Source organism: Delphinus delphis, chromosome 6 (assembly GCF_949987515.2).
Source record: "Delphinus delphis chromosome 6, mDelDel1.2, whole genome shotgun sequence".
NCBI lineage: Eukaryota > Metazoa > Chordata > Mammalia > Artiodactyla > Delphinidae > Delphinus > Delphinus delphis.
The window spans coordinates 27489317-27506156 of record NC_082688.1 but is presented as its reverse complement, the minus strand read 5'-3'; the positions used below and the strand labels follow the sequence as shown (position 1 = coordinate 27506156).

At 34.8% G+C, this 16840-nt stretch overlaps 1 protein-coding gene across 3 annotated transcripts in view; it reads left to right on the top strand.

Moving 5' to 3' along the window:
• SLC44A1 (solute carrier family 44 member 1) overlaps nt 1-16840 on the top strand; it is a 222279-nt gene that overhangs the window by 153448 nt on the left and 51991 nt on the right. The window contains exons 14-16 of one of the 3 annotated variants that reach the window (XM_060014396.1): nt 6012-6248; nt 8082-8162; nt 11124-13499. In XM_060014396.1, coding sequence (XP_059870379.1) covers nt 6012-6248; nt 8082-8162; nt 11124-11147 — 342 coding nt within the window. In that variant the 3' untranslated portion in view covers nt 11148-13499. Of the gene's footprint in view, nt 1-6011; nt 6249-8081; nt 8606-11123; nt 13500-16840 lie in introns of those variants that run through there. The other 2 variants (XM_060014397.1, XM_060014399.1) reach the window with 2 other exon arrangements.

The following is a 16840-nucleotide window of genomic DNA, read 5'->3' as shown; positions in this document are numbered from 1 at the left end:
TAGATAACATTATAATTGAGGACTCACTTTATCTTTGTATCTATATTTCAAACCATAAAATACTCAGAAAATTTGAAAAATTGAGTTAAGAAAACGGCACCACCACTATAACCTAATAACTTATTTTTATATTCCCTCCCAGTGTTTTTTCACAGGCTTATATTTCTATAGTATAACAATCCTGGTATACATAGCTATTTCTTCTGCTATTTTCACTTCATATTCTGTCATATATATTTTTTGCATTACTTTGATAATCTTCATAATTACTCATTATCATGATGGCCACTGTTCCATGAAATGCTGTTCTCTTACTGCTGAACACTTAAGTTACTCCAACCACTGTGCCTTTAAAATGTTTTTGAAAGGGAATTAAATATTTGATGTAGAAAGGCATTGATTAGCACTGTGTAATGTAGTTTTAAGTTCTCAGGCAATTGTCATCTAAAAAGAATTATAAAACCATACAGATAGTTATTTTGAAAATTTGTAATTAAACGTACATTATGACTCCTGGATTTGTTTTTTTGTCATGTTTTAACAATAAGAGGATAATTTTTATAGTAAAAATTGAATGAGTTAATTCATGTTAACGAATGAGTACAGGTCTGACCCTGTCAGTAACCATTGCTATTATTTATGTGCTATATGACTAACTCAGGAAGGCTTCAGATTTTTTTGTTCATTTTTTATGTATTTATAATTGACCCCTACTGCTAAGAAAGATATGAAGCAACTTCAACTAAAAACATATATAATGCAGAGCAATTAAAATAAAAGCGAAATAAGAAGACATATAGAGAATAAGGGAGAAAATTATACCAAGTGGCAACATTTGATCACGATGATAATTTTAGTAACTCTGATTGAGACACTTGCTGAGTACCAGGTACTGAGGGCAGTGCTTTATGTGAAGTGTTATATTTGGTCCTCCCCTGTAAGGAGACCTACTACTATTATCTTCATTTTACAGCAAAGGAAACCAAAGTTTAGAGAGCTAAGTAGGTTGTCCAAATTTAGAAAACTCGAATGTGGCAGAGCTGGAGTTCAGACTCAGATCTGTCTGACTTCAAAGTTTTTAATCACTGTGCGCTATAATTGCCTCAACTGACATTAATTTTGTCCCTGGGCTGCCTTTTTTTTTCCCGCCTAAAGCCTTTTGATTCTGATGATTGTAAACTACTGGAGATAATTCTAAATACAGCATTACTTACAGTAGTGACTAATTGTAAACAATCTACTGCCTGACAGTAAAGGTTGGAAATAATAATCAACAGACTATTCACCTCTTAAACCCTGTTTTTTTATTTTATTTGTTTAACTTTTTAAATTTTTTTTGGCCACGCCGTGTGGCTTGTAGCATCTTAGTTCCCCAACCAGGGATTGAACCCAGGCCCATGGCAGTGAAAACACCAAGTCCTAACCACTGGACCACCAAGGAATTCCCTAAACCATGTATTTTATTGAGTTTATAATGTGATAATGTGTATAATAAGTGGAAAAGCTGAATAAAACTACTAGACCATCACAGAACCATTTTAAAATGTGCATAAAAATGTGCGTAAGAAAGAGAAAGAAAATTAATATCTCAAAATATTTTTAATAACTATTGCTTTGAAATACTGAAAATATGAGTGATTCCAAGCACCTCCCCCCACTTTATCATATAATGGTAAAGTTTCTATGATATGATAGAAACTTTGATAAAGTTGATAAACTTTATATGATAAAGTTTCTATATTAAGTATGCATTTCTCTTGTAATGGAAAAATATATACAGGATAAAATACAGTGTTTTAAAATTGGCTTTGAGTTTTTCAGCAACCTAATGACCTGTCAAAATTTTTTCTTTAGGTTTATCATAACCTTTTAGTCATTCAACAAATATTTATAGAGTGCCTACTGGTAATGTACTAGGGGCTAATCTGGGTGCTGCTTATATACTAGTCAATAAAGAGAATTTAAAATCTGGTAGAAAAGGAAGTTTTGTATCCCTTTTTTCACTTCGTGTTATATTATGAGCATTTCTCATTTTATTAAAAATGTCTATATAGTTGTTGTATCATTTATTTAATGAAGCCTCTGGGTTCTTTTGGTTTTTTTACAGTTGAACTTTTCTCAATTTTTTACTATTATAAAGTGAAACTTTTGCATACCAGTTCTTGCCCACATTAATACCTATTTCCTGAGGCCAGAATCCTAGAAGTAGAATTAATGAGTTCAAATACATAATAGGATTTTTGATACATATTTCCAAGTTGCTTTCCAGAAAAATATAATTTTGAATAACATAATATTTCTAATGTTGTAAAAACAAGACTTTTAAAACCATGAAAGGTAAACACTTTTTAAATTGAGAAATCAAAAAAGGAGAAAGATAAGAGGAAAAAAAAACTTCTGGGTTTCCAATGTACTAAGATAAATTCTTGTTTTCCTTTTCCAAAAATATAGTTCTGATCACAGAATACAATAAATCTTTTAAAGAGTTTCTTTCATTACAATTAATGAAATTAATGGCTACTAGTATGCAGAAATAGTTTTTGATCAGATAGTTCAACTAGGTAGATCATAATAAACATTATGAAAGTGTCAGGAACAAACTACTAGTACATGGAACAACTTGGATGAATCTTGAGGGAATTATGCTGAGTGAAAAATGCCAATCCCAGAAGATGAAGTGCTGTATGATTCCATTTATATAACATTCTTGAAATGACAATATTATATCAGTAGAAATGGAGACCATATATGTGGTCACCCAGTTAGTGATAGGGGAGGGGGGAAGTAGGAATATCTATAAAAGGTTAAAGCGAAGGATGCTTGTGGTGATGGAAATGTTCTGTATCTTTGTCGTACCAGTATGAATATCTGGGTTGTGACTTTGTACTGTAATTTTGCAAGGTGTTTCCATTGAAGGGAACTGGGTAATGGGTACATGGAATCGTTCTGTTACTTTTTATAACTGCACGTGAATTCATAATATCTCAAAATTTTAAATTTAATTTTCAAAATCTTGATTTTAGAAAGAAAACAAAAGACAGTGTCATGTATTCCATTTCTATGAAGCCCCAATGATTTTATGGAATGGTAAATTAGATTTGGAAGAGACCTTAGCTCCTCTAGTTTAGTGGCTTGTGACCTATGATCACTGGCCTACAGGGTCCTCAAAGATTAAGAATAGTGATTTAGAAGCTTTTTAAACATTTTTAAGTCTAATAGGTATTGCATTTTAAGTCTAATAAATATTGCATACTGCATATTTATTGCCAATAAAACTATACCAAAAAATTCCCCCAAATCTTGTTTCTTTGCTTCTGTTTGAAATTATTTTACCTCTATTTGATAATACTTTTTATGACAATTAGATGTTCTAGCTGACAATTTAATCTGGCTTCAATTATTAGAAAATGAAAATATGAGTTATTTGTTGATGCTATTTTGTTGGTAAACAAAATCTTTCAAAACATGGGTTCCATGGGGGAAAAGGGCATCATAAATGCAAGATTTATGATGACAAAAAAAAAAAAAAAGAAAGAAAGAAGCTAAGTTTGCCAGTCACTATGTTAAATGCTTTCAGAATGCTTATTTTAACAATTACGGGATGTATGTCCTATTGTGTCTCTCTTAAAGATGGAAAAACAATCTCAGAAAAGTTAAGTGAACTTCCTTAGAGTCACAAAACTAAGAAGTTCTAACTGATTCAGTCCTACATCTTTCTGACTCCAAAACCAGCATCCTTTTCTTCCTGCTTCTCACATCCTACTCTGTGTATGAATCTCTTCTACTGCATCACAAATAATTTATCCTTTATAACAAGAATGTCTAAACCTTTAAAATCAAACATCCTATTACCAAAAAATGATTTGAGCACATTTCCCCAATATATTTACATTTATTTATTAATGACGTATGTATAGCTTTCACTAATATATGCTTTATAAAGTGTAAAATTTTAAACGTATGGGAAATACAAATAAAAGTCCCAGGTGATTCTCTTGAACCTTCTCTGGGCTATGTGTGCTCTACCATGGAGATCAGTGATATAGAGCAGTACTCCTTATAGGCTGTGGACTTTCTAAGAATCACCCGAGGGTTCTTTGAAAATGAATATTGCTAAGCTTCATATTAAATCAAACCAATCAGATTCTCTGGGGGCAGGACCCAGGAATCTGCATTATTCACAAACTCCCCAAGGGATTTCCAGCCCCTCTAATAGTTTGAGAACCACTAATGTATCCTCTGCTTGAATGAGTGCATGATACCCTTTCATTATATTGGGGAGTAATTATTAAATTATTAAATTAAATTGGGGAGTAAATTATTAAATTGACTTCTTAAGCTAAATGTCACTAGTTTTTGAAGTTGGTTCTCATGTGACAGTATTCTACCTTAACAGTTTTTGTCTCAGCATCTACTTGTCTGAGCCACATCTTCTGCCTATAATTGACTTTAACATTTCAAATGTGGTTTAACTTTTAGTGCCATAGAGAGAGTGTAAAGCAGCTGAGTTCTCCCATAGGGTGGATGTAAAAACATTGAAGAAGAGTATAAGAAATAACTCATCCTAAAATTGAAACAGAAGAGGGAAAAAAAATGGACCTAATTAGCTATTTGTGGACATCACCCCAGAAAATAAGTCACTGTGAGAGAAGATTCATAGGTATATTGCCACAAAAAATGATGAGAGGGGAGCAGACCCAGATTTGCTCCCTAAAATCATCTGAGAGAGGGATCAATTTATAGCTTAACCAATACATCTTCTGATGCATTATAATTCCTGGTTAAGATAATGGTGAATGAGAGATGTTTTGGTGTTGATAAATAGTGAGGGAAAGGCAAAAGAAGAATTCTCAGTCTGCCTGTCCTCAGCACTGGGCAAGGAAAGGCTGCTGTGGTTCTAGAGAACTCTTTCTTTTCTTTTGTTATTTAAAGCTTGACGCTAGGCCAGGTAAAGGGCTGGGGAAGAGTGTGGCTAGGATTCAGTGTAATCTGTTACGGTGATATATCAGTATCCAAGTATTTGCTGAATTTTTACCTGGAAAGAGTACTGGTGTTGGCATCATAAGACCATTTTTTGAATGGTATCTTATCTTTATTCTACTCTGTGGCCTTGGGCAGATCAGCTAGCCCCTCTAAGCATGTTTCCCAATCTATAAAATGAGGGTGATAATGTTTGCCATAAGCCATTCATAGAGTTATTGAAAAACTGAAATAAAAAGTATTAAAAGGAACACAGAAAATTTAAAGTGCTGCATGTACAGTGTTGAAGCATCAGAGTAGGTGGTTCTTGACAGTAGGCAAATGGCTGTTTCTTTTATTTTTACAGCATGAGTGTGTTTGGCAACCTCTTTCTCCACAAATAGTCCAAATCAACACTTCATGGCAAATCATATTAAATTTACCACATATTCTATGTGAAATAAAATATGGAACAAAGAAAAAGCTCTTAGAGGTGTTTGTTGCAGCATTATTTATATCTGAAAACAATATGTCTCCAAGTATAGGAGAATGGTTAAATAAATTTTAAATCACCCATAAAATGTAAATATGTAGCTGAATAGATATTTATGAAACATTTATGATATATAAATATTAATGAAGAGCTTTTAATGATATGTTTGTATAATACTATTTCATATATGTAAAAATGCTTAGAAAAAATACATAGCAATACCCTGAAATGTCAATAATTTCCTTCTGAGTGCTAACAGTGTGTATATTCTAAGATATGTATACATTTATCTTAAAAATTGCCACAGATGCTGAATAAGTGAAGTCTTAGGAAACAAGCATAACATTTGGAAAACTTGATTATTTTTAGTGTCAACAAGGATGATATTTATGTTATATGATGTACATGTATATGGGTATTTATGGATTATGCTTTCTAACTTGCGGTGGCATGGACTCATACAACCATCATTTATAAATGGAGAAGTCTGCAAATGATGAAGAAATAGTGGTTTTCTGCAGGAGGTTATTAAATGTGATCTTTGTTCTCTCTGCTTTAGGTGCTGATAGTCTGCAGCACAGGTCTGGCTGGGATTATGCTGCTCAACTACCAGCAAGATTACACAGTATGGGTGCTGCCTCTGATCATCGTCTGCCTCTTTGCTTTCCTAGTCGCTCATTGCTTCCTGTCCATTTACGAAATGGTAGTGGATGTATTGTTCTTGTGTTTTGCCATTGATACAAAATACAATGATGGGAGCCCAGGCAGAGAATTTTATATGGATAAAGTGCTGATGGTAAGTACCTCAAATGCCCTCTACTGCTTTAAGCATAAAAATACTAATATAAATATTTTGTAGACTATTCTCTGTATTTAATTCCCATTATATGAAACTGAGTAATTCAGAATTAAACCTTCAGCACCCGTGAATGAGGTTAGTCTTGGGGAAATCAGGGAAGAAGATCCTCTTGGCATGAACGAGACCATTTCAAATCTACCTTGCTAGAGCAGTTTCCCATTCAGAGTCCTGAGTTCACACTATTCCATACTGCTCTCTCCATCTCTCCAGTTAGATACACTTGAATCGACTTTTTTAGCCCTTGAACTGGAACATTGGACAGCTAGTCTTCTAAGTGCCTTTTCCTGAATCAGAACTCAAAGACAAAAGTTTTATTTCCCAGGTTGTAGTGCCTATCTGTATTTCTCCATCCACCACCTTTCCAAGTATTATTGCTGTCAGCCCTGTTAAAACTCATTATCCTAAGTATTCCAGGCCAAACTGAAGGAGTTTTGTAATGAATACAGATTATCAGACCCATGACTGGTAGATGGTATTGTTTCCCATTAGTCAAGATCTGAACCTTTACACAGATATTATATTCAGATTCTTTATAGTTACGTAACCTCTGCAGCTTCCCTATATTAGAACCTCAATTAAATTTTTTAAAAAATTTAGAAACCATTCTAAAATGGTTTAAATACTAGTTTCAATGTCAAATGCTGCCCAATTAAAGATGTGTTTTAATAAAGCTATAAAATATTCCTATCTCAAGAATGGATAATATTTAAGATTAAACATTAGACCTTGAAATAACACACCATCTTCCAGAAACATGGTTTATCTAGTTAAATCTAAAATAAATGTATTAATAAATAAACTAGATTCTTTTTTTTTTTCAATCTCGAAAATTCCAAGTGATTCAACTGACCTATTTGGTACTCATTATCTCTTTTACTAAGAACATTACCGGCTACATTTTGGACATTTTCATAATCTCAGTTATAATCCTAACTCAATTACAATCCTATAATGACGCTAACAGAGCGTCATAACTGTTATTTTCATAATGGAATTTGACCTAGAAGCATCATCTCTTGTGTGATTAAGGCATTTAGGAGGAGAGGTTTGTTTTTGTTTTTTAAGCCACTGAAGAAAAGCAGAGTAAAATATATAGTTTTTATTATTTTAGTTTTCTCTATAAGAATGATGAGGATATTGAACGAGGAAGTACTCCATAAACTTTGACAGGATAGAAATGTTTCCTTCAGGGCATAATCCCATTTTAACTACTTCTATCCACTGGTTCTGGTTGTTACTCCCTGTCTTCCTGCTTTATGGAGTAATCTCAAGGCCAGATAGACTTTTTTTTTTCAAATAGCTTATTTATGGCTTGGTAAAAACAGTATACTATACTTAGTAGTATCAATGCTTTCTTTTACCTCCTAGGGTTATTTTAAAGAGGAGGCTTATAGAGTAAAATGTTGTTGCTTTTCCATTTAACCTTGATATGGAAAAAGTAACACAACAAATAAAACAATATTCTAAGTGTGGAAAAATAGTGTTTTCTAAAAAACGAAAGGTATTTTCTCTTTCAGATAGAACTGACATCTCTTTGAGCCTAAGTGAGATTGTCACAAGGAATGGTGGGAAAAAAGATTTTATATCAAGATTGCATCCCCACAAATTTAGCTGCTCTTTTGTGTGGTACCAAATATTACTTATTGCTATGTTTTTAGGCCATCCATTTACCATTACTGAGTCAGAAATGTAAATATTCTTTAGAAATCATCTACCAACTGAAGTCTGAAAGGACCTAAGAATTTATGTAATCTGGTCCCTGTTTTGCAGGAGTTTGTGGAAAACAGCAGGAAAGCAATGAAAGAAGCTGGGAAGGGAGGTGTTGCTGATGCCAGAGAGCTAAAACCGATGGTAGGTGGAGATGAGGAGGTGGCCACCCTCCAAGAATTTCACTTTCACTTCCTCTCTCTCTCTCTCTTCACTGACTGCACTTCTTCAGGAGAAGCTTTTGTGATCTGTGTCACGCAGGACGTGCTGCTCTTTCTGTTTGTGTGTTTACCCATCACTTGGATGGCAGAATTCTTGTCACAACTGAGACCACCTTCTGTAAAAGTAAGCTGAAAGGAACAGTGTTCATGGCGGGGCAGGGGATATTTTTGTCCCTGAGGTGAACTTGCAGTTTCCATTTTTTTCTTTTTAACTGTCAGTGTTTAGTTTTCATGGGACTGAACATTTGGTTGTGCACTTGAACTGACGGTTTGATACTTATTTTAGAAGTGATGATAGCAATTCCTTTCAACTTGCTGAAATTCATATTCCCCCCTTCTTTTAATATTGGTTTGTTTATGTTGCTGTCTCTTCCCCTTTGCTGACTTTTTCTTCTGTTGCCTGGATTGTACTTTCTTTGTTTCTTAAGCTATTTTTCAGTAGCAAACAAGGCTATTTCCGTCTACACCCACATTCCCACTCAAAAAGACAATCTGGTCTTCTCCAGCCTCAGTTTAAATGTGAGAAAGATAAATTACCTCTGGTCAGTGATATATATATAACTACTCTCCTTTCATTTGAAAAAAGCAACTTAAAATTAACCAGTATAAGAAAATCCTGAGTAGCTTTTCCCATATATATTCTCACCACTGCATAATGACAGATGTCTTTAGCTATATTGGTCTAATTACTGCTTGTATTACAAGTGTATTATTCTTAAATAACATGTTTATTTCAGAATATTATATAATTGCCTACATCCTTAAGCACTTAATTTTCAAACAATGTGCCTTCTTTTTGCATATAATGTCCAAAAAAAGGAGAGGTGAAGACTCTCTTTTCTTTCTCCTTTATACTTTAATAAATGGTTTGATTTATAGGTGTCCAACTTAAGAAATATGTAGTATAAAACAAGCCCATTTAAGTATGTAAGAATGAAGGAAATGGCTTCATTGCGGGGGTGGGGGGATGGTATATGTATATGCAAAATAACTGCATATTCAACCTACATTAAAGCCTCAACAGAATGTTTAGCTATAAACTCTTCTCTGTAACCCCATCCAGTGCCTATTTTGGTGTTGCTCTTAATAGCATTGATGATGATAAAGTCAAAACTTCAATGTTTATATTCCCAAGGCACAGATCACTCTAATCATAAGTAAGAGCGTGTAGAATGGCCATGTAACTCTTATTTTTAAGTGTGCATCAGACAGCACTGGATGAACAGGGAAGGGGTGCTAATCACCAATCCCTCCTGTCAGGTTACTTGCCTCCCTGCCCTTTCTTTCTGCATCCCTCTTACTTCATGTGGCCTGAGGGGGACCACAGTGAAAATTCTGCCAACCCTAAGATAGCCTGGAAAAATGAGGAAGGTTTCCTTCTTGCCACTGCTTGGTTGTCCTAATTGTTCAGAAAATAAGGTTTCAAACCTAAAACTTTTAAAAGACATATAAAATCTTAAAATGTAAACCACCCTTCCCCCCCTTTTCTGTCTTTCCAGTGGTTGAAGCGTACATTAAAGCACTCTTCAGTAACAAGCATTTAAAGAAAGGGAGAAATAATTAGAGGTTTAGGACTAGCTACTTCGACCATGAATTGGCATGTATTTCTGTATTATTCTTGAGGGAAAGATAGCTGAATTGTGGTAGACCAGAATGCAAATATACCTTCTCTTACCTAAACCCCTGATTCATAGGTATTAATAGTAGGAGAATTGCCTAGGTTATGTGGCATTCTATCAGAAGCCAAAAATGTAGAAATTTTTTCCCCCTAATATTACTTTCAGCTTTAAATTAATGTCCCTTAATTCAAACACCACATTAAAATCTTCATTCCACTTTTACTTTTATTTTATGTTGTTCGTTGCTTGCAGATTAATGGCAAAGCCCTCTGCCGTGTCCCAAAATACATCTTCTGTGTGCATTGTTTTTCTGGTCCTTTGGACATTGTAGCATTTGATCTCTAAGAACAACGTTTCAAGTGGTTCAGAAAGTCCCCATGAGAGATGTGTGAATTGTTGCTCACAGGATAATTAAATCTTTCAAGCATATCAGTACCTCTAAATCTGCTCTCTTTCGAAGTATGCATGTTAAGAGTTGACCCGTAATACCACCACCATCTTGTGTGTGTCCCTAAAGAAGTACCTGAGAAACTCCCTCCTAGAGTTTGGGGATTGGTAGAATTTACGATTGCTTATTTGTGTTTGCTTGGTTTAATTCACATGTTATTCCCATAGATGAAAGTTCTGTTAACAGAGCGTCATAACTATTTTGCTGCATCTGTAGAAACACTGCTGTTCGAGTTCACTGTCTGCCTCCTTAATGGGATAGTTTAATATGAGTTTTTTTTAAGTCTATAAAATAATGTTCAGAAAAACGAGGTTTAAATTTTTACATTTGACAGGGCATCACTAAACTAAACATAAGTACTTCCAGCTTTCCTCTTAGACTTTTTTTTTTTTTTTAAGAGAGCCTCACTAGTTAAGGAAACGTTGAAGGTTTGTAAGGTCTTTCTATAAATCTTTGAAAATTATTTTAGAAAAATTTACCAAATGTGATGTAGAAGTTTAAGAAAGAGACATCTGGCAATCTGCTCGCTATCATACAGGAAAAACTTACAGAGAAAATGGAGGAAAAAACCTGGGCACTATAGCAACATAGACTAGAGATGAATTCTCTGCATATCTCAAAGATGACCCAGAGGGAAGTGTGACTTTCTACAATCACAGGAATTTCAGACCCTGGAATTTAGGTTTGGAGGAGAAGGATTCTCAATCCATTTTTCTATATTGCTGTTTGTGACCATCTGTGTATTTGTAACATCATTCATGATCTCCTTTTAATGGTAATTGTCTAAGATTATACTCTGTATGACTTTGTTTTCTAGGCTTCGGGAGCAAGTTCTGCTTGAACCTAGCCGACCGTTATGGAACCCATTGACATTCCAAAACAATATATACACATAACTATGTATTTGTGTGTGTGGGTGTGTGTATATATGTATATGTATGTGTGTATATATATGTATATGTATATACACACACACACATAATCAGCCAAAATCAGAGAACAGGAACAGGGATTTAATACCTTTTTTATGCTTATTTTTGTCAAACATGTACTCCTTTCATACGGGTGGCTTTTACAAGGCAACTGCCGTCATTTAATGTTTTCAATTGTAATTGTCTTAATGGAAATGTTAAGATTCATATCTGATTAACATTTTTAATAACTTAGAGGAGATTTTAACTTTAGTTATTTAAATTAGGTAAAATTATTGTACCGAATTCTCTGTCTAAAGTTTATTCAGGGGTGATTTCCCTGATGCGTGCATAAAATCAAGACCTTATTTTACTGATGCATAAGTCCTAGTGGGATGAGACTAGGCATATGCTTTCAGGTAAATAAGGAGTTATTCCATTCAGTTTTCCCCAATCAAAGAAGCCATGTCATTTTCCTTTTAGAAACATACAAGTGGACCCAATATGGGAATTTTCGTAATAGCTCATGCATTTGTCAGCCAACATTAAAAAGTAACCAACTCCTCAGGTATTTGTAGTTTACCCTAATGCTTCTATAAGAGAGTAGGTAAAAAAGGAAAGGGTAGATAATCTTTCTTATGCAAACTTTTCTCTTATATTTTGTCTTTCTTTCATTTTGACGTTAGTAGCATCCTCCACACATTTGTGTGCCTGATTTGAAAGGAAGCTGGGGTACCCAGCAAGTTTAGCCTTTAAGTTTCTGTGTATAGGTTTGCAGACTAAGTAATGCTGGAAGGAATAAAAAAAGGAGAGAAACATGAAACACAAAGCATTGAAAATTCCGGTACTTGGGCTTCTGCTTCAGAGGAACTTCAATGGCTTAGGGCTAAATGGCCATTTTATTCAAATGCTTGCTATAAAATCTGAAAACATACTGGCAGGTGCTCCTCTCCTTGGCAATTCATTAAGTATCCAGAATTCTACAATGTTTAACTGAAGAATTGGTTAATGTTTTGATCCTCAAGTGTTGAACGTTCTTTGTGTTTGGGGATGGGTTTTGGGTTTTGGGGGGTTTTTTAATTCCTGAAGCTTACCAGATATGAATGGCTAATATTTCATTGTTCTGCTTATTGTAATGGTGAATGCTTTAAGAAAAAAAAGTGTAATTTGCTAAGAATAATTCATGATCTGTTTATGCGATAACTCCTTTTTGTTACAATTTTTTTAAAAAAAGCTATTTTTGTTAATGTAAAGTAAATATTTCAGAGCAGATTTTTTAAACTTATTGCACTAAATATAGGCTCTGTACAAAAAAAAAAAAGCCTCAGCATTTTATCATTCCATGGAAGGAGAATCTTTTGAAAGAAAGCATTGCCTCCTACCAGAATTAGACAGTGAATTAGACCGGTATTATGGAAATGTGTACAATTAATGTCACTAGGGCTTAATAAGCAGCTGTTTGCTAATGTGCTTCCTTTCAAAGGGTTGGACCTTTAAATTGCTGCAAAAGGTAAATTGTATTTTTTTTTAAGTATCCGTGTTCTTTACTCTAGCTAGGCTAAAATTTGCTAAATGCCTCGGTTTCTTTTCAAAGCTCATGTAATATTTCTGATTTTTCAGAATATTTGCAATAACAGTCCGGAATTTTATTTTATTTTTATTTTTTAAAGAAACAGGAGCTCACGTCTTGGCAAGATCACAGAAAACAATATTGTGAGAGTAGCTATTTTGAAACAATAATTCTCCAGAAGTTAACATTCTAACATGTGATGTCACTAAACGATATCATTGTACTCTTTTATATCATTTGAAATGGAATAAATATAATTATGTAACTAACAATTATCCAAATAGGTGAGAGAGCAAATCATGTAGGAAAATTCAGTCTACCTTCTGTTTCATAGCCACACAGATTGTGGGCATTAAGAAACATTGGGAACTAAATTTAGGCTTGGCAAAAGTATGGAAGATGGGTATCAAAACAGAAGACATTACAGGAGCTACTTATCTTAGGAGGTGTCCCTCCAAAGTGACCTGGTGGAATTCTTGAATTTGGAAATTAGGTTCTACTCACTTGGCCATCCCAGCACCATGGACTCTTGCTGCTCCCTGTTCCATATGCTCGCAATCTCAACTGTTTGGAAGCCACCAGGAATGCTTTCTAATTATCATTTGCAACTAGAACTGTAATCAGAAAGAAATTTTGTATTTTTGTATAACTTGATTGTGTGCCATTTTATATAACAGGTCCTGTTTTACAAATAAATTTTGTTTTACTAACATTGTGTTTAGAAATTATGCTCTATGTGTAACCATGTCATTTGAGTTCCAAATTAATTGCCAGGCTGTTTCCCCTAAGTGAATATGTGTGCCATATAGGTAGATATATGCAGATATGCATATATATTACACAGACACACACACACAGATATTTGACTTATAGACTATCACTCTCTCATGAGCTCCATTTGTTGATGCAATTCAGAGAGCCTCACAGAGGCTTTTAGCGATATTTGAAGGTTTTGAGGCTATGTTTGGATAGACCTGCTGCCGCTGTCATTCCTCGTGATCCGTTCTTCAGCTGGCCCTGGGCTGCCTTATTGCTATTCGCTCACTGCCTCCATCTCTGCCCAAGTGAGAATACATGAAGGACAAAAATCGTCTGTGAAATGTGGTTACCTGAATACTTTTATCAACCACTGGCTCTGTGTGGTGGGTTTTGTCTTTTGTCTGCGGTGGATCTTCAAAATTGTGTTCAGGACGCCTACTTCCAGAGTTACAGTTAGCATCCGCGGTTGTCAGTGGTGATCACAGTGAGAAGAGAATCGTGATCGTTGCTGCCATTGGAAAATTAAGGTTCTGGTGCCTGATTTAGACTTTCTAGGCTCCTGCCTCAAGAGTAAGCTCTGCTGTATATGATATGGAAGGGAAAAGGTTATATTTCAGTATAAATCCAAGAGACCCATCTTCTGTGGGAGGCTTACCAGTACGTTAGGTAAACATTAGGAATTTAGCTAGAGCGCTGAGATTGTATTATCTCTGCATGGACTAGCACAGCTCAAAGCAGGCTCTTCCTTTAAACCATTTAATGCAATGTTTAAGGATCAAAGCTTTTATCCTATCCTATAGCATAATTAAGTCCTAAGTTACTGCAATATAAGTAGCTTAACTGTGTGTTGGTTCCTAAACTTTTTGCATAATGGTTGAGGAGGGGGCATTCACTGAGTCTATTTAAAAATTAAGCTGCAAATAAGTTTTTCCTTTGTAGAGATGCTCCCTTACTCTAATTTTGTCATTTTTTCAGCCATGGGCATTAAGCTGCCAGTTCCCAATACCACTGACCTCGGTATCTGCCAAGGGCTCCCTTATCTTCCCAGGGCAGTTTCAGGATTTCACCCCAGTAGGGGGTGGTTAGGAGGTGACCCCTTTTATAGGGGTCCTGAGCCCCTTGAAACCAGAGTAATGTTCCTCCCACCCTCTCCCTTAAAACAGCTATGGAAACTACAGGCACCAAATATTTGTGAGGCCATGTTAGTGCCCTCAAGACCCCGACCATTTCCACCAAGCACCACTAATAGCTAATAAAGGCCATTTTAAGAGGTCTCCTGGCCTTCAAAGTAGAATTCTGGGGTCAGTTCTGAAACCAGAGCTGCCAGTTATGGTGACCTGAACATTTTATTTTATTTTTCATCAGTAACCTCTCTTGAATTTTTGGAGTTTCCAGTAATAGCCTTTAACACAGCCTCTGAGAAGTTTCCTTCAGAAAGGTCTTTTAAAGTTTTCACCTTTCAATAAGTTCTCTACTGTGTTTTAACCGCCACTTAAAAAAACAAAAACAAAATCCTCAGAATCTGGAGGCTTATCAATGCACCTGCCACGTTAATCTCTGTATTCTTTTCATATACTCCATCTGATAGATAAAAGTGCACTATAATGGCTTGCCTAGAGTTTTTAAGATGTGGTCTGTGAATATATATTGGAAAATTGTGGGTTCGTAAGTAAATGCATAAAGCAGAGCTTTGTGTATTCTATAATCACAGTGCAGAATGCCTTTTGCTTTAAATGCATATTCATGTATCTTTGTGTACTAAGGAATACATGTTAGCCCATTTGAAAAGTAGGCAGTCTTCATATACACTGGCTACTTTCAGAATAAGCTTATCTTTTTAATGACACATAGCCCAAATTGTGAAAAAAGTAGGATGCTTGAATGTGCCAAGAGAAAATATAAAGCTAGCAAACTTAGAAAACAAAATAAAAAGCTAAACACATTGTACACACCAAAAAATTTTAAATAGCACGCTTTCCTCCATTCACGTTTCATAAATTTGAGTCAAATTCTTATTCTCCAAATTTCAATTTAAGAGGAAATTTTTAATCCAAGATTTAAATCTTTGAAGATACCTTTCTTATAAAAAACTTCAATGCAGCGTTTTTAAACTTGAGAATTTCTGTGGAAAACCTTTCTTTTCTATGGAAATACTATAGTACGCTTTCTTCCACCCCATCTCCTTGATTTTTATATGTGTAAAAAATAGACAAATGATGCTTCCATTTCAGTATCACATGAACAGCTATCACTTTTCTAAATTAAATGAGCAGGATTTAAGTTGGATATTTTTTAAAGAAATTCATTAGTAAACTTGTGGAAAAGATATGCAGTTGTTAGGGACCCAAATATTAGGCTATTTTCTTCAGTTTTGATACCAGTTGTACAATATAAATGATTTCCTGAGGAATAAACATTCTAGACCAGGGAATTCAGAATAGTAAAGCTTTCAGGTTACTCATGGTCTAGTCAAGATCTAGCTGAACATGAAAACGTTGTAATTTCCAAACGTTTCAGAAATCTTTCACTTTTATTTGCTAAGACCCAAATTTAGTATTTGATATTCAAAAGCAGGTTCTTAATCTTTTGAGGGGACCAAGGGCCCCTCTGAGAAGCTTATGAAAGCAATGAACTACCTTTCTCTCAAAGTCACATAGCCTACTTAGGAACATTTAAAATACTAATAGAATTTCGAGACCCTGAGACTGCCCGCCTCCACCCCACCCCCATCCCCTCAGGGCCTAAGGAACACAAGTCTGAGGCTGCTGTAAAGTTGGTTTGATAATGTGTTTTGAAATAAAGTAGTGATTAGGCCTCCACTGAAGATTCTTTTAAGATGGTACTTAACAATTTCAGACCTGGAATCATTTTCTTTTTTAATTGAAGTATAGTTGATTTACAATGTGTTAATTTCTGCTGTACAGTAAAGTGATTCAGTTATATATATACTTTTTTAAAATATTCTTTTCCATTTTGGTTTATCATAGGATACTGAATATAGTGCTCTGTGCTATACAGTAGGACCTTGTTGTCTGGAATCCTTTTTATAACTTGAAAACTTTTAGTACCAGCTTTGAAAATCAAAACCACACTAATCTGAATGAAAAACAGGACGTCAACACTGAATTTTCAAGACAGTAAGATTTCTTTCCTTGGTGGTGTAAGGATGTATGTGTCCTATGATGAATTTTTGGCAAGGTACCAAATTATTTGCAATGGACAAGAAAATCCAAGAAGAAATGAATAGGGAATCCCTGTAATCATCCGTCTACCAAAACACTAGATTCTTTATTA